At 41.6% G+C, this 24911-nt stretch overlaps 1 protein-coding gene across 9 annotated transcripts in view; it reads left to right on the forward strand.

Annotated features, from left to right (window-relative positions):
* Positions 1-24911, forward strand: part of rbm25b (RNA binding motif protein 25b) — a 59353-nt gene that overhangs the window by 229 nt on the left and 34213 nt on the right. The window contains exons 2-7 of one of the 9 annotated variants that reach the window (XM_052009269.1): positions 8672-8720; positions 15250-15370; positions 16051-16113; positions 17566-17615; positions 18604-18633; positions 24699-24746. In XM_052009269.1, the coding sequence (XP_051865229.1) occupies positions 15265-15370; positions 16051-16113; positions 17566-17615; positions 18604-18633; positions 24699-24746 (297 nt within the window). In that variant the 5' untranslated portion in view covers positions 8672-8720; positions 15250-15264. The remainder of the gene's footprint in view (positions 1-8671; positions 8721-15249; positions 15371-16050; positions 16114-17565; positions 17616-18603; positions 18634-24698; positions 24747-24911) is intronic. The other 8 variants (XM_052009326.1, XM_052009553.1, XM_052009466.1 and 5 more) reach the window with 8 other exon arrangements.

Raw genomic sequence — 24911 nt, forward strand, 5'->3', positions numbered from 1 at the left:
GGTCGGGGGGAGGGGTGAATTGGAGCCGCGAGTGGAGTGGAGGGGAGGGGGGGGGGATGGGCTTTGCAGGCCCGAACCCGAACTCGGCCTCAGGCTCAGGCTCAGGCTCAGGCTCGAACCCGAACTCGGCCTCAGGCTCGAACCCGAACTCGGCCTCAGGCTCAGGTTCAGGCCCAGGTCGATGAACAGCCTTTCCAGCGCGGCTGCTGCCCGAGGAAGCACCGCCGGCCTGGCGGAGAGTGGGCCTCGGGGCAACGTTCTCACTTCTCCCCGCGCCCCCTCCCCCCACGTTTCTGCCGGACCGAGACCCGACAGCGGCGCGGGTTGTTGGTTGGTTGATTTTGGTGAAGGTTTGGGTTGGGGATGCGGGTCCCTACAGGCGCATCGCTTGCCGTGAGAGCCTTCGCTGCTGTTACTTACATCACAGCCTTTTTTATTTTTTTGCCAACGAGCCTGTCCTTATTTGTCTTATAAAAATAACAATAAAACACTTGTATTAATGGCAATTAAATGGTGCTTCGAATTTTTAGTCCTGGAGCCTGTAAGGCGTCAGAAAAGTTTTTCTAATTGGGACTGAGCATTCTCGCCATTTTGTTTGATATCACTGCCACAGTTTTGAAGGATTCACTGAATCAAATTGAACCCCGAAAACGTTTCTACAGTGGAACCTGGCTCAATTCGATCCCCATTCTTCCCCACGTTATTTAGTCAATGTGTGTGTATGTGTTGATAATACATTTATATACGCACACGAAGACGTTCTAAGTAGCGAAGTGTGATTTGTGCACCAAGTCCAAACTTAGTAAACATTGTATCACACTCAAAAGATACATTAGTGTAAAAGTTCATGGTACTGGAAAACCATTTACCGCAACAAATGTACATTGCTGTGTGAGATGTTTCACTTTGGATACATCAAGAAAAATAGATCAGTCATTACAAGTTAGCTTTATTCAGTGACAGGAGAGGTGATTTACTGGTAGTTGAATCAACAGTACCGTTTTGAAGTATGCTTTGGCTGATACATTAGCCCTCTTGGTGTCTAGGTACCCTAACTCTCCTCTGAATCATTTGTACTGTGTCAACCCAGAAACCCAGCTGCAGGGAAATCACATCAGCAGTTGAGAATGGCAAATGTGAAAGATAAGTTGGCTAAATTTAGGTTTTTTTGCACTGAAAATGTGTTGGTGAAAATTTTAGTGGATTTAACTTTATCTGCAGTTAATATATTTAGTATGATTGTACACGTGAGTTCGGAAGGTGGGATGCAGGATATACAGTAGTCATGTGTCTCTTGGTTATTGTGAATGTGGCTCCAGAGTGTATAATTATGAGTACCGGTGTTCTAGATCCAACCATCCATGGAGCAGCTGTTTGACCACTGGGAGGATGACCCTGGCAATGATCTTTCCTTTCTCAGAAAGCAGCACAGCTTCTTCCTAGTTGCTACACTTGGATTTGTTGCCATTCTTGAAAATGCTTGTGGCTGTGGCATCTTTGAGGACACCAAACATGTCTTCTTCATCAAAGACATAGGAGATGAGGTTGTGGGTTGATGATTCAGGTTCCCTTCTGCTAAATTTTAGAACTTTATTAGTGATACCATCTGCTTCCAAGGCCTTGTTGTTTTTCAGTTGTCACGTGGCCTTTTCAACGCTCTCGGTTGAGGTTGGCAGCGAGGGATAGACTGGATTATTTGCTGTTGAATGGAATTAAGCACATTTATGCCAATGACAGACCCATGGTTGAGTTCATTGAAGGCTACAGACAGTATTAGTCTAGAACATGGGGAAACCTGGAAGAATACCCACCCGGTGGTTGGTGTCAGACTACGCAGACCGGTACTGGGAGAGAAGTCGCTCGTCCAGCCTTGGGAACGATTGGATTTGCACAATGAAACTTGCTGTTTTCCAAACACTGCAGACAATAAACTTTATCTCAGAGTGAGCAAGGATATGAAGAGATGGTGCAGAGAATTAGAGGAAGAAGAAGACCGAGTGACAGGATACAAGAGGGCGAGGGGAGTAAGGGTTAGTTTGGAAGCTGGGAGAAACTTGGATGAGGAGAGATATTGGACAAGGAGATCCAGGGACAGAGGGCTGATGGTGAAAAGGGTTCAAATGGAGGGAGGGCAAGATGGAGACAGCGAGACCATGAGCCTGAACTTGCAATGCATGTCGAAGTGCATGTATGATGACAGATATTGATGTGCAAGTCCACCCATGTTTGTGCAATGCCAGTGTAACAGAGCATGGTCTCCAGTCATCTTGGACCCAGATAATTTCCACTAAATAGTAAATACAGGATCTCCATGGACACCCTCAACAGACTTAAGTTTGTTTTGCAATCACCTGCTCCCAAGGCTTTGGTCCAGAAGATCAAGTCACAGGATCTACGGTGAATTGGAAAATTGGATCCAAAATTGGCTTGGGCATAGAAGGCAGAGGGTAGTGGTGGAGGGGTGTTTTTCTGACTCGAGGTCTATGATCAGTGGTGTTCCACATGGATCAGTGCTGGGACCTCTGTTTGTTTTATTTTGGATGAAAATGTGAGTGGTTAGTACATTTGTAGATGGCATGAAAATTGGTGGAGTTGTGGGTAGCAAGAGAAGTTGTGAAAAGATACAGCAGGATATAGATCTGTTGGAAATTTGGGTGAAGAAGTGGCTGATATCTGGACAAGTGTGAGATGTTGCATTTTGGGAGGTCAAATGCAAGAGGAATGTACAGGCAGTCTGTAAGCTGATTTCTCTAAGTCAGAAACATCCATCTTCTATAGCTACCCATGTCATATGGCTTCATGTACACTTGCTATAATTCATTGAATAATCACCCTAATGCTATCCATAATTAAACTAACAGAATCTATACTGAATCCAGTCATTAATGATTACCAAGAAAGATTTTATTATTAGCTTAAAAAATACTTTAAAAATGTAATGGTTGGATTTTTGTGAATTGGGTCATTCGTAACCTGGAAAGCCCCTGTATACGGTGGATGGCAGGACCCTAGGGAACATGATGTACAAAGTGATCTTGGGTTGCAACTCCATATCTCCCTGAAAGTAGCAACAAGTGACTAGGGTGGTAAAGAAAGCATACAGTATGTTTGCTTTCATTGGTCAGGGAATTGAGTATAAAAGTTGGGAAGTCATGTGGCAGTTGTATGCAACTTTGGTTAGGCCATATTTAGAATATTGGGTGCCGTTCTGGTTGCCAGACTAGGATGCATGTGGAGGCTTTGGAGAGGGTGCAGAAGAGGTCCATCAGGATGTCGCCTGGATTGGAGTGCATTAGTTATAAGGAGAGGTTGGACAAACTTGGATTGTTTTCTCTGGAGCATCAGAGGCTAAGGGGTGACCTGACAGAAGTATATAAAATTATGAGAGGCATAGATACTGTAGATAGTCTTTTTCTCAGGGTGGAAATGTCAAATACTAGGAGGAATAGCTTCAAGGTGAGAGGGGGAAAATTTAAAGGAGACCTGTGAGGCAAGTTTTTTTTTAAATACATAGTGATAGGTGCCTGGAATGTGCTGTCAGGGGTGGTGGTAGAAGCAGACACGATAGCAGCGTTTGAGGCATTTAGACATACTCATATAGAGGGATACAGACCAGGTGCAGGCAGGTGGGATTAGTTTAATTTGACATAATAGTTCATGCAGATGTGATGGGCTGAAAGGTCTGTTCCTTTGCTGTACTGTTTTGTGTTCTCTAAACACAGCTTGGGAACACGGACACTTTCTCACTGACCTTGCTGTCCTGAGTGGGACCTAATGGGCAGAAGGTAGCCTACTCAGTACAAGTCAGTGGGTGCATAACCTTCTACAAGGTAGGGCTGGAAGAAGAATGTCATCACTTAGGGTGGATTTTCCCATGAGGAATGAGTTAGTCTGGTGTCCTGCTGTGGGATAAGTGAATATCTGACACAGAACCAGCACTACACTGTAATCAATGCAGGTTACAGCCCCAGGAGCAACAGATGAGACCGAGGAAGACCTCTGCTCTGATCTTGAAGAAAAGCCCTGGCTTGTGTCCCAGAGGGAGAGAAACTAATCCTCTGACTTCAACGCTAGGGTTGGAAAGAACATAATCCTCTGGAAAGACTTACTTAACTAGGAAGTAGAAGAGAAAGCTAAATGAAGTCCTTATCCTGATAAAATGCTTGAAATATGACCTTAAAATACAGTCAAACACAAGGCCTCATGTCAATACCCCTGATCATGGCACTGGCATCTCTTAGATTATACTTTTGGGGTTATAGACTGCAAAGATGTCTGCATCACTCATTCCGTAATACCTAATAATGACTTGTGGACTGAACTCTTCCATGTCTGGTCTTAGCTGCATCTGTCAGAGCCCAGAACAACATTAGGAGTAGAAACACTGGTGGATGGAAATCTGTGTTGAAGGCCTTGAGGATCCCACACAAGCCGTTCAGTTCCTGCTTGGAGTATGATAGGTGTCAAAGAAAATCTCAATCATGTCCTTCCCTAACATTTACACAGAATACACATTGAAAAAAGATAAATACCTATATGTGAAGCTCCTTGTGTCAAGGTGGGTTAAGATGTTGAGAGACAAGTCTACTGAATGGCAGTGGCATAGTAGTATTCAGTACAATTTCAGCATGTATTGTTAAAGAGCAAAAAATAAATCATTTCTGTTGTCAGCCAATCGTGCTGAAGGAAATGCCAAATATATACATTCCAGAAAGTGGTATTCCAAATACCTGAGTGAAATTTTGCGAAAAACTGGCTTGGCTTATATGTTGCAAAATGCAGTTAGAGAAGCAAAATAAGTTTGAAATAAAAAAATTCCTCAAATATATTAAGGTTAAAGGAAATGTAAACCCATTAAGGTGTGCTAATAGCTAACAGGGTAATTTAGTACGAAAACAGAAAATGCTGGAAAGATTCAACCAGTCAGGTTATATCTGTAGAAAAAGAAGCAGCATTTCAGGTCAAAGCTCCTCCTTGCCATAACTGGGAAAGAGAAAAAAATGGGGGTAGAGTGGGGGTGAAGGAGGAATAGGTAAGACAAAGGGAATATCTGTGAGATAAGGCTGTGTCAGATGGCTTAATGGGGGCAGTAGGGTTTGATTATGCTGCTTTTGCCTGTGACTGGTTTGGCTAACAACAGGGCTGTGGGAAGTGCCCAGTATTCACAGATGGATAATGGTGAACAGGGATGCCATTTCTGATACGGACAAAGAAAAGCTATTACCTAAAGCTGGAGAACTTGATACTGAGTCTGGATGGTGGTAATGTGCCCAGAAAATGATAGTGTTGTCTTCATGCTTTCATTGAGTCTTATCATAATCATGCTGCAGACTGATCAGAGTGGGGTGTAGAACTGTAATGGCAGACAGCAGGAAGCTCAGGGTAGCTCCTGTGGACTGAATACAGGTGCTTTGCAAAGCAATCACTCAACCTATGTATGGCTTCTCCATAAGGTAATAACATTGAGATCACCAAATGCTGTACACTAGATTGGAGGAAGTGCAAGTGATTTGCTGCTTCACCTGGAAAGACTGTTTGGATCCTTGGCTGATGGGAAAGCCACAGTTTGCATCACCTGTGATTGCAGGAGAGTGTGCTACAAGACAGGGAGTGGTTGGTGGGAACAAAAGTGCAGATGTAACTCGTATCCCAGGCATTAGTTCTTGGCCCTCAGATATTTACAGTTTATATTAATGAACTGATGGAGGGGGAAAAATGTAAGGTTTCCAAGTTTGCAGATGACACAAAATAGGTTGAAGGGCATGTTGTGATGAGGATATTGTGACCCTACAATGGCATATAGATGGATTAAGTGATGGAGGAAAAGCTTGGCATATGGAGTTCAATTGGGCAAAATGTGAGGTCGTGCCATTGGGTAAGGGGACTCAAAAGACATTATTATTAAGTGGAGAGGGACTGCAGGTGAGTGAAGTACAGAGGGATCTAGGTGTTCTTGTGGATGAATCATAAAGTTTGCAGTCCAACAGGTAGTTAAAACAAATGATATTTTGGTCTTTATTGTAAATGGTTTGGAGTTTTAAAAATAGGGAGCTTTTATTACAGTTGTATAGGTGAGATATACAACTGGAATACTGTGCGTAGATTTGGTCCCATTCTGTAAAAAAAAAGGATAAGCAGTCCAAAGGAGATTCACTGGGCTAATTCCTGGGATGAGAGAGATGTCCTATCAAGAGAGGCTGAACAGTTTGGGTCTGTATTCTTTGGAGTTTAGAAGAATAAGAGGTGACCTAAGATCCTAAGGGGGCCTGACAGGGTAGATGTTGAGATGTTTTCACTAGTAGGAGAATCTCGAACGAGGGGACATGGCTACAAGATAAGGGACCTGACCTTTTAAATGGAGCTGAGTAGAAATTTCTTTTTGGTGAAGCAGTACCCTAGAGAATATATCCTAGAGTTTGTGGAGGCCTGATCATCAGAATTACTTGAGATGGAGGTCGATAAATTTTTGAAAGACTGAGAAATTGAGGGCTATGTAAAGCTGGTGCAGAAGAGTTGAGGGCAGCCTAGATTAGCAATGATCACATTGAATAATGAGGCAGGTTTGAGGAGTTGGGTGGCCTACTATTTTCTTGTGTTTTGACCAGGGAGTCTCAAGTTCCTTCAATGACAGGGGTGGGGAATGTCTGCTGCTGGAATCTTGTTGAAGCTGATGGAAATTGCAAAGGATGATCAGTTGAATGTGAAGGCTGGTGGCATTGAAGATGATTGGGGAACTTTTCTTATTCTGCCCAGGACGAGAGGGAGTAAGAACAGAAGTGTGGGAAATAGATGATATGGTCGAGGGCTCTGCACTCTGTGGTAGAGGGAAAGCCATGGTTTAGGAAGAACAAAGACATTTCAGAGGCACCTGTGCAAAATACCTCCTTGGAGCAGATGCATTAAAAACAGAAGAACTGGGAGAATGGAATGGTGGTCTTAAATAAATTGGTTGAGGTATAGTGAAGGTAGCTGTGGGAGTCTATAGACGCATGTGGTTAGCCTATCGACCGAGATGAAGACGGAGAGATTCTGGAAGGAAAGAATCAAAATGGACCACGTGAAGGTGAGATGAGCGTGGAAATTGGAGTGAATGTAATAAAAGTTTTCAAGTTCTCTGTGCGCAGGAGCAGCGCCATGGTATTTGTCTGTGTACTAGGAAATGGACCCAAGTATTACTGAAAGAAAGACTGTTCCGTGCATTCTGCAAAAGGGGTAATGTTCCCTGGGCTCATGCAAGTTCCCTTAGCCCTACCTTTTGAGCTGGAGAAAGTGAGTGGAGTTGAGGGAGAAATTTTTCAATGTTAGAGTGAGCAGCCAAGCAAATGAGTGTGTTGATGGAGGGGAACAGATTGTTCAGGGAAAAAGCAGAGGGCTATCAAATCCTCCTGATGTGGGATGAGGGATTTTACATTTGTGATAAAATGAGAGATTGAGATTGGGTATCCACAAACATCCATTCCTAATCTACAGATTCCCGTGCTATCTTGACTCTAGTTCCTCCCACCCTGTCGTTCCATTCTCCCATTTCCTCTGTGCCCACTCTATTTGGTCAGTGCCTCTGGAAAAATTGGCTTCTCTCCTGTTCTAGTCGATAGAGCCCTTGACTGCATCTCATCTATTTCTCGCACTTCTGCTCTCGCCCCATATCCTTCTGGAGCAAGGATAGAATTAACCTGGTCCTTGCCTTCCACCCCACTAGCTTCTGCATCTCATGGATCATCCTTTGCAATTTCCCACAGATCCAGCAAGATTCCACCAACAGAGACATCTTTCCCTCCCCTCCCCTCCCCTGTGAGCATTTCCCAGGGACCATATCCTTTATGGCTCCCTCATCAGTTCCCACTAGCCACTCACTGTCTTCTGGCACTTTCCCATGCAACTTCATGAGATGCAACACTTATCCTTTCACCTCTTCCCTCCCCACCATCCAGTGACCCAAACAGCCTTTCCATATGAAGCAGCAAATCACTTGCATCTCCAATCTAGTGTATTAAATTTGGTGCAACGCACACAAAATGCTGGAGGAACCCAGCAGGTCAGGCAGCATCTACGGAGGGAAAGAAACAGTCAACGTTTCAGGTTGAGACCCTTACCCTGAAATGTTGACTGTTTATTTTCCTCCATAGATGCTGTATTGCCCAGATTCTAGCATCTGCAGAGTCTCTTGTGTCTCTGTATTACATTTAGCGGAGACCCTGACCTTCCTGTTGCCTGCCATGTTAATTTTCCATTCAACCTATTCTGACTAAACCATATGTGGCCTCCTGCATTTTATAAGACGCACTGCAAACTTGAGGAACAACTCATCTTTCCTCTAGGCACGTTGCAGCCTTCTGGACACAGTTTTGTCCAACTTTAGGTAACTCGCTTTCTCTGTATCAGAATTGTCATTTTTGCTGCAAGTCATCTGTCTGTCATTATGGCTCAGTTTTCCTCCCTCCATTAGTGCAGATTGATGTGCTGGGCATGTAGCACAGCCCTGCAATTAGCAACACACAATGCAAACAAAGAAGTGTAATCACCATGCTACTGTCCCAATATGCCCTGGACTTGTTTTTCTCTTACCAGTTCACACGAAAGGTCTTGTACCTGAAAAATTAAGTCTGTTTCTCTTTCCACGTATGCAGCCTGACTTGTTGAGAGTTTCCAGCATTTTCTGTTTTTGTTTCAGATTTCCGGCTTCTGAAGTATTTGACTTTCATTTTAAGGTAATTTAGTGGGTGAGTACTTTTTAATATTCAAGATATAGTAAAAGACTAACAAGAGAGTAGAAGTTATAAATAAACCTTGGAACTTGATGGATTCAGTATATTGTTGATCTTAGAATTATAGTCTTTCACAGCTTATTGTGTCTGCAAATTGTTAAAATTATAGTACATGAAAGGTGATAGAGAATCTAGAATACCATATGCTTGTCAGTTTTGGGAAAACTAGTAGAATCTGTCATTGGGAATAGAGTGTCAAAGCTGATTAGTGTGGTTATGTGTTAAATGTAAATCATATCTGACTCTTAATTGAAACTTGAAGTGACTATGGTGGAGGAATGAATTAACAAGTTATCTGGACTTGCATAAGGTTTTTACAAACATTTGGAAATCTGGAACTCGCTTTCTCTCGCTGAAAATCGCAGGACAATTGAAGCTTTCAAAACTGAATAAGATACAGACTTTTGTTTGGCAAGCCCTTCAAGATGGAGAATAAAGATGAGCCAAATGAGAAATAAAATATGCTGGAAATAGTCAAAAGGTCAGACAGGGTCTGTGGAGAAAGAAAAATAGAGTCACTGTTTTAGATCAATGACCTTTCATTGGAACAACAAAAAGTTGGAATTCAAACATGTTTTAAAGTAGGTGAATGTTGAGGTACAGACCAGCCATGGTCTAAAGGCTCCAGTGGTTTCCTTGAATTTTTCTTCCATCATAGCTTCTGATGGTATTCCATATCCTGAATGGTATCTGCAGCAAAAATTCCTATTTTTACTGATGGTTTTCTTCCCTTTATTTTATTAGAAGCTCAAGTTTGAACATGTCAGATTTTGCTGACTTTTGAATGCAAACAGAAGGTACCTGCACCAATTATTTGCTGCCTGGCTTAATTCTGTTGAGCCCTTTTTTTGCAGATGGTCCTTTGGTGGGACTCTAGAACTCATTGCTTGAGAAGGTGGTGGAAGTAGAAACCTAGAAAGTTATCCAGATGGGCACTTGAAGAGCTATGGACTGAAAATTGACGAGATGGGTTATTTTAACTACTTTTTGGTAGTCAAGGACAGGATAGGTTGAATGAGCTTGCTAGGTGCTGTAAATTTCTGTTTTTCTGTGATGATCCTGGACTTCAAATAATCTACCACTGACCTGGGATTGAATCTTGGGTAGCCTTGTTCTACATAGTTTTACCTAATAGGGCATATGTCTGCAGGTAGTGGAGTGCAGAGGTGTGGGAGTTGGGAGGGGAAGGGGAGGAAGGGGTGAATTAGTGGGTGTTAAATATCAGATTGCAGTTGAAGCCAGTGAAAAGGTTTATTTATAGATTTTGGCTTTAACTTGTGCTTTTATGTAGGCAATTTCAGGATTTTACCCAGCAGTGATGAATGGATGGGAATATGTTTTCAGTGGTGGTGTGAATTGCTTCTGTGTATCTGTTGCTTTGTTCCTGAAAGTGTTGAGTTTGGTAGACACTGTTGCATTATCAGAGCTCGGTTTAAAAGATGTGCTTCAGTAGTTGTCCAAGAGTAAAGGTTTTGGATCTCTGAGGCTCCAAACAAAACTATAATTTTTAACAAATCTGTTACTAATACTCTGATATTTACACTCATTGTGGCTGACCTATTAGCTTAATTCCCTGTAGTGCACATGACAAGTTATATCTGGGAATATTCTTCCTTGTGCTTTTTCCAAGTTGCCAATTTTCTCTTGAGCCTGGATTGTGAGTGGAGGCAGGCCACTCATCTGCAAAGGTCAATCGAGGTGAATATCATTTTGGCTAGCTTTGGTGTCGATATAAATGCAGCTGCCGAAATAAATTAATGTATCTAGCAGAAATTGCTGGTTGTTAAGCAGATTGGCTATATGCCACCTTTGGTTCCTTCAGATGATATTTCATCTAGCTATAGATATTATACCTTTAATGTACCCGCTGTGTGCCCAAAGTTTCCAGGTTGACTTCTTCATGCTTGATGTAAGTGATCAGTTAGCGGAGTAACTGAAGTGCTTTGCCCTTGAGTAGATTTGGTTGAAATCATTGTGGATTTCAGGCCCTTATTTCCAACGATACCTACTGGAAAGTATCTGTCTTATAGCTTTTACCAAATGCCTGACCTTTGAAGGCTCGAGTTCAGAGCTGTGTCAGGTAGAACTGACTTTGCGTTGTCTGAGTGTGTGGAATGTGCTCATTTTTCAAAATGCATATCATCATTTAATTGGCTGCACAGATGGAATGTTTTTTCTGCTCAACCGTTTTCTACAATTTGAGCATAAGGAGCAGGAGTAAGCTAATCAGCCCATTGAACCTGCTCTGCCATTCAACAAGAACACGGCTAATCCAGTCTTATCCTCAACACCACTTCCCTGTTCTCTCCCTGTACTCCTGGACTCCCTTGCCTTTTAAATGTTTGTCATTTTCAGCATTGAATATATTCAGTGACTCCATCTCCATTAGCTCTTGCGTATTAAGAGAAGAATATATAAATGATAAGTTTATGTTGATGATTGAAGTTTAAATATTAGCCTGGACTGAATACCTGCTCTGCAATTTTGCTGTGAATCTTTGATGTCCACCAAAGAAGAGATTTTCTTGTTTAACATTTCATCTGAAGGACAAAGTTTAAGAATAAATGCTGGAAATTCAAAACAAAAAAAACACAGTGGAAGCACGAGAGCTCCCTGTGAAGTAACCAGTCAATTGGCGTACTGCACCTGGACCATTTGGAGCAAGAAATTAAGCTTACCAGTATTATAAGTAAATTGTGAAGGGGACGGGGAAGAAAAAGATTAAAACAGGAGGTATCACTGGAATAGTTGTTGGCTGATGTTATGGATGGTCAGATCATCAAATATCTAACAAGTGCCACCTCCTTAACACTGAAATGCTCCAGACTATCCCTCTCTGTTCTCCATGTCCTTCCCATTGGTGAATGCAGACAAGAAGTATTAATGTAGGACTGTGCACCACAATACCCCTTTGGTCTGTAAGGGAATCTGTTTTTTTTTTTGGCTACCCTCCTGCTCCTGATATATACAAAATACCTTGGGATTCTCCTTAATCTTACTTGCCAAAGATATTTCATAGCCCATCTTTGCCCTCCTAATTTCTTAAATTCTCTCCTGCATCCTCTATTTCTCAAGGGACTTGCTTGTTTGTAGTTACCTCTACTTGTCATATGCTTGCTTGCTTTCTTGATCAAATCTTTAATATTCTTTATCATGCAAGATTCCTCAGTCTCACCATCTTTGCCTTTTACCCTTAATGGAACACGCTGGCCCTGAGTCTTACTACCTCTCTTTTAAAAGACTCCCACTTGTCAGATGTCATTTTACTTGCAAGTATCTTTCGCAAGGTTCTATTACTTTCTACTTTCGCAAGGTTCTGTCTTGTGTTATTGAAATCAGCCTTGCTCCAATTTACGATCTTAACTTGAAGACCAATCTTAGCCCTTTCCATAACTACCATGAAACTTAAAGAACAATGGTCACAGTTCCCGAAGTATTCCTCCACCAACACTTCCTCTATCTGCCCAGTTTCCTTTCCTAAGATATCAAATACGGTGCTTTCTCTGGTAGGATATGTTGCCTCAAAAACTACCTTGGACACACTTAACATATTCCACCCCATCTACATCCCTTGCACTAAAGGCAATTCCTGTCAATATTAACAAGGTTCAAATCCACCAGTAACCCTATTGCTTTTACTCTTTTATGCGATTTGCTTACATTATCTATACCTAATTCTGATGATTATTGGGCGGCCTATAATGTAACACCAACAAACTGATTGTCCCATTCTTATTCTTAAGTTCTACACAACTAGCCTTATTGGAAGGTCCCTACTGCATATATTCTCTACATAATACTGTGATGTTCTCCCTAATCAGAGTTGCGACTCCACTTTTGTATGCCCCTTGTGTCACATCTGAAACTTTTATACCCTGGAACATGTTAAGCTGCCAGTCCTGTCCTTCACTCAACCACATTTCCATTATTGTATTGTATTGTAATTCCATGTGCTGATTCATGCTCCTTGCATTAAAGTAAATGCAGTTGAGCCTATTAGCCACTCACCCCCCACCACCACCACCCCCCCCCCCCCCCCCCCCCCAACTCCCTAACCTACTTTTGACTGATCTGCCCATGGACTTACTTGATTTATCTTCTGCATTTTGAGTCAATCTCTCCACCTGCTGCACTCTATTATCCTTCCCATTCCCCCTGCCAAATTAGGTTAAACCCTCCCAAGTAGCGTGACCACACCTCCCAGCAAGAATGTTGATCCCCTTCGCTTGGGTGTGATCTGTCTTCCTTGTGTAGGTCCCACCTTGCCCAGCCGTGATTCCAAAGCTACCCAAAGCCCTCACCCCTGCTCTTTAGCCGCATATTCGTCTGTCCTATCCTCCTATCTTTACCTTTGCTGGCATAGGGAGTAATTGCAAAATTTTGACCCTAGAGGTCCTGCTTTTTAATCATCTGCCTAAATTCATGCTGTTGAACCTCATCCCTCTTTATACCTATCTTGTTTTTACCAATGTCTGCTACAATATCCAACTGTTCTCCCTCCTTTAGAATGTTCTGTACCCTCTGAATCATCCCTGACCTTGGCACCAGGGAGGCAACAGACCAATCTGGAGTCTCGCTCTCAGGCACAGGAATGCCTGTCCGTTACCTTTCCTAATGAATCCCCAATGACTACTGCTCATGGTGCCGCAAACTTGACTGCTGCTGCTTTGATCTGAGAGGCCATCTTCTCCAACGGTATCCAAAACAGTATACTTGTTTGACAGGGGAATTGATCATAGGAGATTCCTGCCTTGCTGCTATTCTTGGTGGGGTCACCCATCTCCTTTCTCGCTGTACCTGTAGCGTGACTAACTTGCTGAACCGACTACTTTCCACATTGTGGACACACTGTAGCGAGTCCAACCACAACTGCAGCTGCTCTCTGCAATCTGACAGGAGCTGCTGCTGGACTCTCTTCCTGAAGGCATAGTCAACAGGGACAATGGAAATGTCCCTAATCTCCCACATCTTCCATGATTCCCATCTCTGATATCACCATCTCAGATATCACAACAAAAAAGCCTAACTAGATCACCACTCACCATCCTCACTGAAGCCTGACTGTCACCAAATCCCTTGCTTCAACCTCAGAAAATGGGCAGCCCCTCACAAAATGGGTCATCCCCCTCTACGTGGTACTCCTTTTATACCTGGCTCTTGACAATTCTGCAGGTACTGGTCTTGTTATCACTTCTAGCTAGCAGGTCCAGGTGTGATCTCAGCAGGGTTCCATATAACTGAAATAAAATGTCTTTACTTCTGTACTCAAATACTGTTACAATACTTTTACATCCCTTTGCCTTCCTAATTGCTTGTTGTACCTGTAAGTTAACTTTGACTTGTGTGACTTATTTTTTTGATTTTCATGAGCTGTCCAAAAATGGTGTCAGTTTTTTGTCTGATTTATGGTGAGTCATCATTGCTATTTTTGTTCATTTAAGGTAGTCTGTAAATGTCATATCTTTCCTGTTGTGTCTTTCAAAAGACATTAAGTTGAAATAAAGAATAAATTATATCAATTATTCAATTATATTGAACACATCATGTTCTGTTAATAATTCTTGTGTTGCTGTATTGATCCTATAGCTTTCTGTGAAAGTGTGTGTGTGTTATAATGTCCTCAAATTATATAATAGAATTTGTTTGACTGCTGCTTTTGAGCTAGTTTTCTGGGAAACTTCACGTGGAATTGCACAAAATTTCAAGTTTCAAGTTCAAATTTAAGTTTATTATCATGGGCAGACATACCAGGGTATAAATGCCATGAAAATTAGCTTTTTGCAGCAGTAGCACAGTACATTACAAACATGAAAATATAAATTAATATGAATTAAAATTTGCTGTCAAATCCAGGAGCACCTCTTGTATTCCTCTTATTCCTAGTTTTCCCTCATTTGTAGCTATGCGATTTGCCTTGACCGTTCCAATTTTAAGTTTGTCCTGTCTTCAATGAAATTCAGAATTTGTTAGTGACTGAGTTTGTTAGTGACTTATTAAATCTTCATGATCCATCAGGTTATCCCCTGATCCTTATCCAGAGCCCAACCTATTCACTCTTTCCCAGTAATCCTAACATCTTAGATATAGATTCATCACTGTGTTTTCTCTAATTCTTTGTGATATGGAGACCAGATCTGTGAACAGAACTTGTGGTTTAACAATAACACCTTTACAAAGTTATTTTAAGGTGGTAATAAGTTCCAAGGTACATCACAGAAGGGTAAAACAAAGTTTGACACCAAGGAATTTTAGGAGCAGTATAGATTTTTGTGCTGTTGTGTCTGGACTAGGATTTCCCACAACTTGACAGGTGAGAATGCTAACAACTCTGTGACTAACAGTCAAGTACAACATGCCAAAATTAGTTCTAAGGCAATTAAAAGTGTGTTTTTTGTTACAAAATGAATTGTTCTTTAAGTACTGCCCTCATAACATTATACCAAAGTTCACAAGTTTTGACTTTGATCAGTGTTGCCTGTTTCAGGTTGGTGTTGAAGAAATGTCATTTCCACCGCATATGAATCGCCCTCCTTTGGGGATACCCCCATTGCCGCCGGGTATTCCTCCTCCACAGTTTGCAAGCTTCCCACCTTCTGTGCCACCCGGTATGTAAATTTGATATTTGTTAAGTAAGCTGTAGAAGAAGCTTTTTAGTGTAAGTTAAATCCCTATAAATTGGTTATATCTGAAGTGTTGTTTATGAGGGGATTGGATAGGAGAGGAACAACAAAGGTTTTCACATTGGTTTTGGGTTGGAGGGGCCAAAACTGGGGCCACTAAGAAATGAGTTTAAGTAAATCCAGGAAGAATTTCACAAGAAAATTGTGTGGAATTTGATACTGCATGGAATGCTTAAGGAAAATAATATTGAAGAGAAGCTAGTTTGACACTTAAAATACAAGGATATTACAAGATGTACTGAATTTTAGTTTTCCAAGAATTTAGCTGGGGGTTGCTATTCCTTTTTGATGCGTTTTCCCACTAAATGAGCAATATTGTGTTGGAATATGATACTGTTGGTTAATTGGGTATTTAGCCACATTAGTTACATCCTGGAGAGCTGGTCGTGAATGTAAAATAATATAAGAAAAAGGAGGTAGAGTATGCCATGCGGCCCCTCGAACCTGCTCTGACCCTTGACACCTGTATAGTTCAAAAAAATCTATCTTGTTCTTAAATAAGTTCATCGAGCCAGCCTCCCAAGATTCTAGATTCCCTGAGAGAAATTCCTCCTGATATCCATCGTAAATGAGTGACCTTTCATTCTGAAACTGTGCCCCCCCAGGTTCGAGTTTCCCCCATGAGAAACATCCTCTCAACATCTACTGTGTCAAACCCCTTCAGAATCGTAAGTTTCAATAAAATCACCTCATTTTTCTAAACTTCAATGAGCGTAGGAGCTACAGCAGCGTAATTGTTAAGTTACTGGGCAAACAGTCGTGATTCTGAACCATTGATCCAGAGATGTGAATTAGAATTCCGCCATGACAGTCGGGAATTCAATTCAACTGATTATATAAATTTGGAATTTTAAAACAAAAAAGCAAATCACCAGGTTGCCATTGGAAATCTCCATCAGGGAACAAAATCTGACAATTTTACCTAATCTGGCCTAAGCACAACTCAAGACCCACCAACACAGTTGACTCTTAACTGTATCTCAGCTGAGAGGCAATTGGGAATGGGTAAGAAACTCTGGCATTTCCCGAGACCTCCATGTCCCATGATTGAAAATATATATCAAAGAAAGGCCTCCAAACTGTTCAGCCTGTGAATCAACCGAGGAAACCTCTGAACTGCTAATGCTTTGTTGCTTAAATAAGCAGACCAAAACTACACGGGACTCCAGGGGATGGTCTCAACAACACCCCATGAAGTTGTAGCAAGACTTCACCTACATTTATGCTCCAACCCTTTGCAATAAAGGCCAACATTCTGTTTGACTACCAAATAATTACTTGCTGGACCTGATTCCTTGTGTTTCAAAAACATCCGGCGTTTTGTAGTCTCTAATAAAACAACACTTTTTGCTTTTCTGTTCCTTTCACCAAAGTGGATAACCTCATGTTTCCTCACTTTATCTTCCATCTGCCAAATTTTTGCCCACTAACTTAACTAATCTTTGCACCATCTCAACTTGCTTCCGACTTGTCTTTGTGTCGCCAGCAAGTTTGGCTGCAATGCACTCAGTTCATTCAATGGTATAGATGGTAAATTGTTGAGGCCACAGGACTAACTCCTGTGGCACCTTACGAGTTGCAGCCTGCCAACCTGAAAATGATCGATTTATCCCACCTGTTTTTAGAGTGACATATTACCTTGAATGCCATGAGCTCTTACCTTGTACAATAACCTTTTTATGTGGCACCATATTGAATGCCTTTTAGAAATGCAAATACACTATATTACTATGCTTGCACAGAGTTTCATTTTCAGAGCTGTTGACTCTATTGTGTTATGATTTTCTAAGTGTTCTGCTACTTAATGGATTCCAGTATTTTCGCAATGTCAAGGCAGGCAACCAGCCTACAGTTTCCTGCTTTCTGTCTCCCTCTTCCTAAATAGGGATGTTACATGTCCAATTTTTCACTTCATTGGGACCTTTTGAAAATCTATAGCACTTTGGAAAAATTCACTATCTCTGCTGCACTTCATTAAAGACACCAGGATGCAGACCCTAGGGACTTCTCAACCATTATTCCCATTGTTTGCCTAGTGAACCTAATGAATGAGTAGCTTTATTGAATCTGGAGCTTAGAGCAGTGATCTACTTTACATGTTTAAAATTGTTTATTTCTAGGGGCACCCATGATTCCTGTTCCTATGGGAATAATGACTCCTGCCACAACTGTAAGTATGGCAGATATCTAATGTAATTCAACTGCATTTAAAGGTTCATTGCATGTTTGTACCAGGGACTAATTGTAATACCACATTTTTAGATAGTCCCTTGGGGCCAAGGATGATTTCCAGTCTAGTTCTGTGGGTTCTGAGATGACTGACAAGGCCAATGTGGGAACCGCAGACTTTAGCAAGAGATTTTTGGTGAGGAGGGTGGGTCATATTGGATGTCATACACTCCTGGTGGATTTATACTGAATTTCTGCATGCTCCCAACAATGGCATTCAAGGTTTTCAGTGCTGCTAGTTCATCTTGAGCAGTTGTGGGCCAGGGATTCCTATAAGTTGACAGGAATGTTATACTTTTTCAAGGAGGCTTTGAGAACATCCTTGAATTGGTTCCTCTTACTTGACAATCTCACTACGACAAAGCTTAGAGTATAGTGCCTGTTTTGGGTATATTTATTTATCATCCATGCAGGCTCCAATGGCCTGCTCATGAGAGTCAACTGAGTATATTAGAGCTTCAGTCCTGGGAATGTTGGCCTGGGAGACGACGCCAACATTGGTTTACTTATCCTGCCAGTAGATCTGGAGACAGGGTTGGTGGTACATAGTGCTTTGAATTGCCTGTTGGAGGTGGTGTGCACCTCGCACGGTACAGGAGGTTGTGTGTCATTGCCACCTACTGCCTCATGGTACCAAACAGCAATTTGCAGCTGCTAATGAACTTAGTGTAAACTTTTCAGTGCAGCAGTTTAATTTACATCTGCAGTCACTCATCCTGAGCTAGCATGCTTGATATTTTCATTGAATCAGACACTTACATTATTAGGAGGCCATTTTAACCCATTGTATTCATGCCAACTAAAAAGCTATTTAGGCCAATCCATCTCCCAGCTTGTGTTCCTTTGCTCTGTAAGTCATTGTTCGTAAAGAACTTAAAAGATGCTTTAAAAAATGGTAATAAGGGTTTCTGTCTCCACCTCCCTTTTAGGCAGCAAGTTACAGGCACCCATCACTGCAGGTAGAATTTTTTTCCTCAACTTTTATATTAATCTGTCATCTAGTTAATGACTCCTACACAAGGGGAAATAGGTTTTCCTGTGAGTCCTGTCCTGCCCTGTCAGAATTTTATACACCTCAGTTAAAGGACTCCTAAGCCACCTTTGTTCTGAAGAAAATACCCCACACATGCCAGTGTTGTCTCATAACTATCATTCTCAAGCCCTGGCATCGTCCTCAAATACTTTTTTAATGCTATCACACCTCTCCTGTATTGTGATGACTAGAATTGTACACAAGTTATCTCATTGTACCACTAGTATGGTGGCCAGAACTCTCTTATTATAGCTGTACAGTTCTTGCGGTCTTCCTGCTTTTGTATGCTATGCTTTGTCCAGTGAAGGCACATTTCTCATAAGTATCTTAACTACATCTGCTTGTCTTGCTACCTTAAGGAATAACTCTTCGCAGTATAAAATTGCTGGTGTAATTGTAATAGTCTTATTACATGGTTCCAATTTTATCTTGGTTGCCATGTACTTTTCTACTAGCCTGCCATGAGAGATTTTGTCAGACACCTGCTTAAAATCTATGTATACTATATCAAAGGACCAACCTCTTCAACTCTACTTGATATCATTTCAAAAAAAAAATCCAAGCAAGCTTCAGTCTTTACAAATCAATTCTGATTGTCCTTTATTGTCTTTCTAAATGTACACTGCACTGCACAAATGTTTCTATTAATTTATAACTTAATGTTGGTTTGACTGGGCTATAATTACTTGGTTTATCACTATGCATCTATTGAACCAAGGAGACCTTATTAGCTGTCTTCGTACTCTGGCACCAAGCCTATCAATGAAGAGAACTGTAAAATGGTGGTAAGAGCCTCTATAATTTCCTCTCTTGGTTAAGAGGCTGTGGTGCAGTTTTTTGGGTTGTGGCGATAAAAAAGTACTAGATTTCTTTAATATTCTTCATGTCCAGTGTTGTGTGTTATCATCCACGTTGGTGGAGGCATTTGCAAAGTATTTGTCTAGAACCATACCTGACTTTTGTCTTCACAATGAGGTACCATTTTGGCCCATTTACCTTTTGTGTGATTAGAAATTACCCTCTGCTTTCCTTGATTTTACCAGTAGTTTTTTATGTAATGTCTACACATGCCTGAATTCCTCTAATTTCATCCCTTCCATACTCATGTTCCTTCAGTGTGCTCTCTACCTGTCCTTTTTTGCCATCTTAACCCTGCATGCTCTCCCCCCACCGCCCCCTACCCCAGCTATTGAGGTGAAGAGCTCAGTTTGGAAGTTCTGCTCCTCTATTTTGGGTGCCCTTGCATCATACGGTTGCAGCCCTTTTTTTTGAGATAGGGGTATATATGCTCTCTATCCTCATTATCTCCTTTCCATTGATTTCCTGTCAAGTAGCAGTTTCCAGTTCACTTCAGTGTTGAGTCCTATCTCGTCCTGGTAGAACAAGCATTCTTCCAACACTGACTCCGGGTCAATATTTTCTCCAATAATTCTAATTCTAACTGAATTATCTGAAGTATGAATGCTGTACAAAATGCTATGTATTCGGTACATTCTACACCTTGCACTGTTTTTGTCCCAATGTTAATATATTTGGAATCCTAATCCTGTTAGGATGTTGTTGTTTTTACACCTGAGAAATTTGCCTGCATACTTGGTCTGCTGGCTCCCTGTGACTCTTTGGTGGCCTTCTGTACATGACCAGCAATGGGCTTTTTATAATTCCTCAGCACAGTCTGTTTACCTCATTAATTGATCTTTTAGCATATCATTGCTCTGCACAATGGAGATCATTTCCTGAACTAATATTACTAATAAAGGTCCTCCCCAGGTTACAGACGCATGCCTTATGGACAGCCCGTGCATATGAATAAGTGTTTGGGAGACCGGTGACATGGGTGGGGATGAATTTGCTGGCTGCTGCAAGCATCTTCTGATGGGTGGGAACAGGACATTTTTGCATCCACCCAACCCCACGAGCAGAGCTGGGAGTGCTGAGCAGACTCGCTCACTCACCGAAATGGTGAGGCCGGCTGGCGGCCCCTCATCCAGTGCCTGCTGGATCTCCCATCACAGCTGTTTCTGTGATCCTCTTCCACGCACTGTTTTTGTTCATTTCCGACTTGCTAACAGTCTGGGTTACGAACAGTGCTCAGGAGCCCTGTCATAACCTGGGGACTGCCTGTAGCTATTTCTTTATCTCTCCTTTCCTTTCCATCCTCTCTCTTGTCTGAATGTAGGAATCTTGCCATTCTTTGTCATGCCTCCTTGTTTTTCCCCTCGCCTGTTTTTCCCCTCGCCTGTTTTTCCCCTCGCCTGTTTTTCCCCTCGCCTGTTTTTCCCCTCGCCTGTTTTTCCCCTCGCCTGTTTTTCCCCTCGCCTGTTTTTCCCCTCGCCTGTTTTTCCCCTCGCCTGTTTTTCCCCTCGCCTGTTTTTCCCCTCGCCTGTTTTTCCCCTCGCCTGTTTTTCCCCGCGCCTGTTTTTCCCCTCGCCAGTTTTTCCCCTCGCCTGTTTTTCCCCTCGCCTGTTTTTCCCCTCGCCTGTTTTTCCCCTCGCCTGTTTTTCCCCTCGCCTGTTTTTCCCCTCGCCTGTTTTTCCCCTCGCCTGTTTTTCCCCTCGCCTGTTTTTCCCCTCGCCTGTTTTTCCCCTCGCCATTTTGAATTAAAGTGTGAACTATTACACATCCAGTGTCTTAGAGTCATAGAGCAATACAGCACAGATACGGGACCTTCGGCCCAAAGAGTCCAGACCGACCAAGGTGCCCGTCCAACTAGTCCTAATTTGCTGCGTTTGGCCCATACCCCTTTAAGCCATGTCCCTCCATATACCTATCCAAGTGCTTCTTAAACAATTCTGTTGTACCAGCTTCAACAACTTCCCCTGGCAGCTCATCCCATTATACTCACTACCCTTTGCGTGGAAAAAGTTGCCCCTCAGATCCCTTTTAAATCTTTCCCCTCTCACCCTAAATCTATGCCCCCTTGTTTTGGACTCCCCTACTGTGGGGAAAAGACTGTTACCATCCACCTTATCTATTCCTCTCATAATTTTAAACATTTCTATAAGGTTGCCCCTCATTCTCCTATGTTCCAAGGAATAAAGACCTAGCCTAGCTAACTTCTCCCTATAACTCAGGCCCTCTAGTCCTGGCCGCATCCTCTTAAATAATTGGGGTTGCCTTTTCCCAATCTTTGTTTCCTCTGCTTTCCAACCTTGCTAACTGAATCCCCATCCAATCTTACAAGCCTCTCTCTGATACAAAAATGAACTGGGCTTTCTATTCTCTGTCTAACCTAGATTAAATTTTCAATAGAAATCTTCCTTGTAAGGGTGTTCATCTTAGCTTTGGCGAGATTCAGTTCTTCAGACTGTTTCAGCTTCCCCAAGACTGATCCTAATTCCCAGTCAATCAAAAGTTGCCCTCCTGTATCATCTGTCAGTCGTGAAGTAAACCTTCACTATTCTATTGTCTGTGTCTATTGACACTAATAGTAAATGGAAATTATATCCCTTTGAGGTCCTCCAATCTCTCCCCAGCTCCCTGTGATCCAGCTGCAGGAACCCCTCCATCCTTGTAGTTATGTATGTCATGGGCCATGACTTCAGGGTGTTCATCACCCCTAGCCTGCAACTGCTGAATGCCTACATCCCAAGTGTTGTGCCTTTTGGGTGTAAATCCACTCACATTGTGGTGTTAAAATAGGCCCTGCCCTCAATCTTTAACATCCAGACAAGCAACTTCCCAATGAAAGCCAGCATTAAAATTGATGAAGACTTTGAATATTTATGCTTTGACATTCACAAACTGTCAAAAACCCCCAAAAAATTACCTCTTTTCCTATTTATTTTAAAGGCAAACAATTAAACTAATTAACAATTGGGTCAAAATATTTATATAAGCTTGGGTAATTCAAATTATGATTTGGCTCAAGCTTGCTTTTCTCCCTCACAGTTGTTCCTCTCCATTAATGGAGCTGGTATTACTGAGCCTGGTGTAACCTGGTGCAGTTCCACCTGATGGATTCCCAAATATAGATGCTGGAAGTTGCAAGTAGCTAGTGTTACGCTGGATTCCATAAGTCTAGGAATGGATTAGAGTCAGCAAAGTCCCTGCAAGTATCTCTAAGGAAGGTTGGCACTCAGGTGCTTGGGTATTTTTGTACTGAACTTACTGAACTCGTGCAGCCAAATAACAGTGGAGAACTACTGCATTTCTAGGTTAACTACAATCCTTCACTTTCGAAATTTCCAGTTGACACCCCTTCCTTCTCAACCTTGGTAACATAGGAAGAGAACGTCATCATCTATTGAGAAATTTAACAACTGCTGCTGAGGAACACTCTTGCTTCAGGGTACCATTTTTAAGGTTATGTTCAGTTCACCAAGTGGGGTCTAACCTGAGCCCCTTGGGTTCCACCTCAGTGGAGGTAAACACTAATATTCCTTAAACCCATTAATGTGAGAATTTTAGTTTAAATAAAAAGTTTGCAGCTTTGCCAGCTCAAAAACATTTATAATAAACGTGAATGAAAATATTGCTGGCTATGAGTTCCATAGCTTTTTTCATAATTTAGTTTGTAGTAGGAGATCAGAAGTTCACAAGTATTTGGTGAGGGCCATCACTTCATGTTGATAGTATTATAAAAGACCAATATATAGGAAGTGTTTTTTTTGTTCTGCTTAATACATCTGGGTTCTCATTTCACATAATGCTGTTACACAAAAGCTGAGGGGGAAAACAAAATGTCAGGTTTTTTGGGCAATGTAACTGTTTATTTGTGGAGTATTTGTCTGATCCAGGCATAGAAAATTAATGATAAACTTCAACTAAGGATAACATTATCTCTTACTTTTGAACGTTGGTAACAATTGTTTTCTCTTTGCAACCATTTTCTTGCCTCTTCTGAAAGCATTGAATCCTTGTTGGATTGTTGCTCCTTGTTTCCAAGGTCGCCATTATTCATGTGTTGGTGAGCTATGTTCCACAGCTCGATCATGAGATGCTTACATGCAGTTATTAACAGGTATTAGGAAATGCTGCTGAGTGTTCCCATGTGTTGAGTCACCTTTCTAATGGGATCTGCATCTTCTAGTTAGAAAAAAATACTTAGATGTAATCTAAACTGAAGCTTGTGCAGCATGGCAGGGTGGTGGGGGGATTGGATAAGGGAAATTTGATGTAAGCATTTTAGCCATCAAACTAAAAATGCAAAACAGATTGTTTTCGTTTTCTCTAAATCCTGAGATAAAAATATCATCTTGGGGCAAGAGGGCTATTTAATGAGGAAATAAATAGTGGCCTTCATTGTCTGAACTTTCAAGGAAAGAGAGGGGAAAATTGTTAAGTTATAAAACTCTTAAAGAACTTGGGGAAAAGTTGAAAGATTGGTATCCTAGGTAGTCTCAGAATAAGGAATCAGTGATTTAGGACTAAAATGAGGAGAAAGTTTCTCAGTGAAAGGTTTATTAATATGGAATATTCTGCTCCAGGGGTGTGTGTGGATGTTCATTTGTTGAGTGTATTCGGTGCAGAGAACGATAAATTCTAGGCACTTGGGGAATCAAGGGGTATGGGGATAGGGTCAGAATGTTGAATTAATTTTAAAGTTCAGCCATGACTGTATTGAATGGCAGAACTGTGGCCTACTATTTTAAAAAAAAATTGAGTAAAATCTGGTCATCCAAACTCTTGAAAAAAAAAGTGTTCAGCCAAAAAAAAGCTGATTTTTGTGGGGCATGACATTGAAGCCTGACATTAAACAGTTGTAATTTGTTCACAGTTAAGAATGTTTACTTCAAAATAAGCCACTGTTGTTTTGCCAATAACCATCATGAAATGGTTCCAAATTCAGTGTGGGTTATCTGGGACTTTTGCTTGGCATGCTCCTTCATTTATAAGTGCATGAAAATCAGAACCATGACAGGCTGTCATAAATTTAGAATGGAAGTATCATTTTTAAAAAACTGTCTTCCATGTGTGACAAGAGCTTAATCCCATGTTTTTGTAAGATGTTGTATTTACTACTGTTGTTGTCTCCCTCCCCCTTTTCAGGTCTCCATGCTGTACACCATGAACCGTTGCCCAACAGAGGGCAAACAGGTAACCTGTTATGGGACCACTGCCAGTGGCAGTCTATAACTGAGCATTAAGAATTATATGAAAACAGTTCCTTCCCCATATTTTCTCCTCCTGTTCCCCAAGATTTACCATTTATTTTCAGTGCTATCCCAGACACTCTTGCTGAATTTGGAGAATCCACATGGT

Source organism: Pristis pectinata, chromosome 1 (genome assembly GCF_009764475.1).
Source record: "Pristis pectinata isolate sPriPec2 chromosome 1, sPriPec2.1.pri, whole genome shotgun sequence".
Taxonomy (NCBI): domain Eukaryota; kingdom Metazoa; phylum Chordata; class Chondrichthyes; order Rhinopristiformes; family Pristidae; genus Pristis; species Pristis pectinata.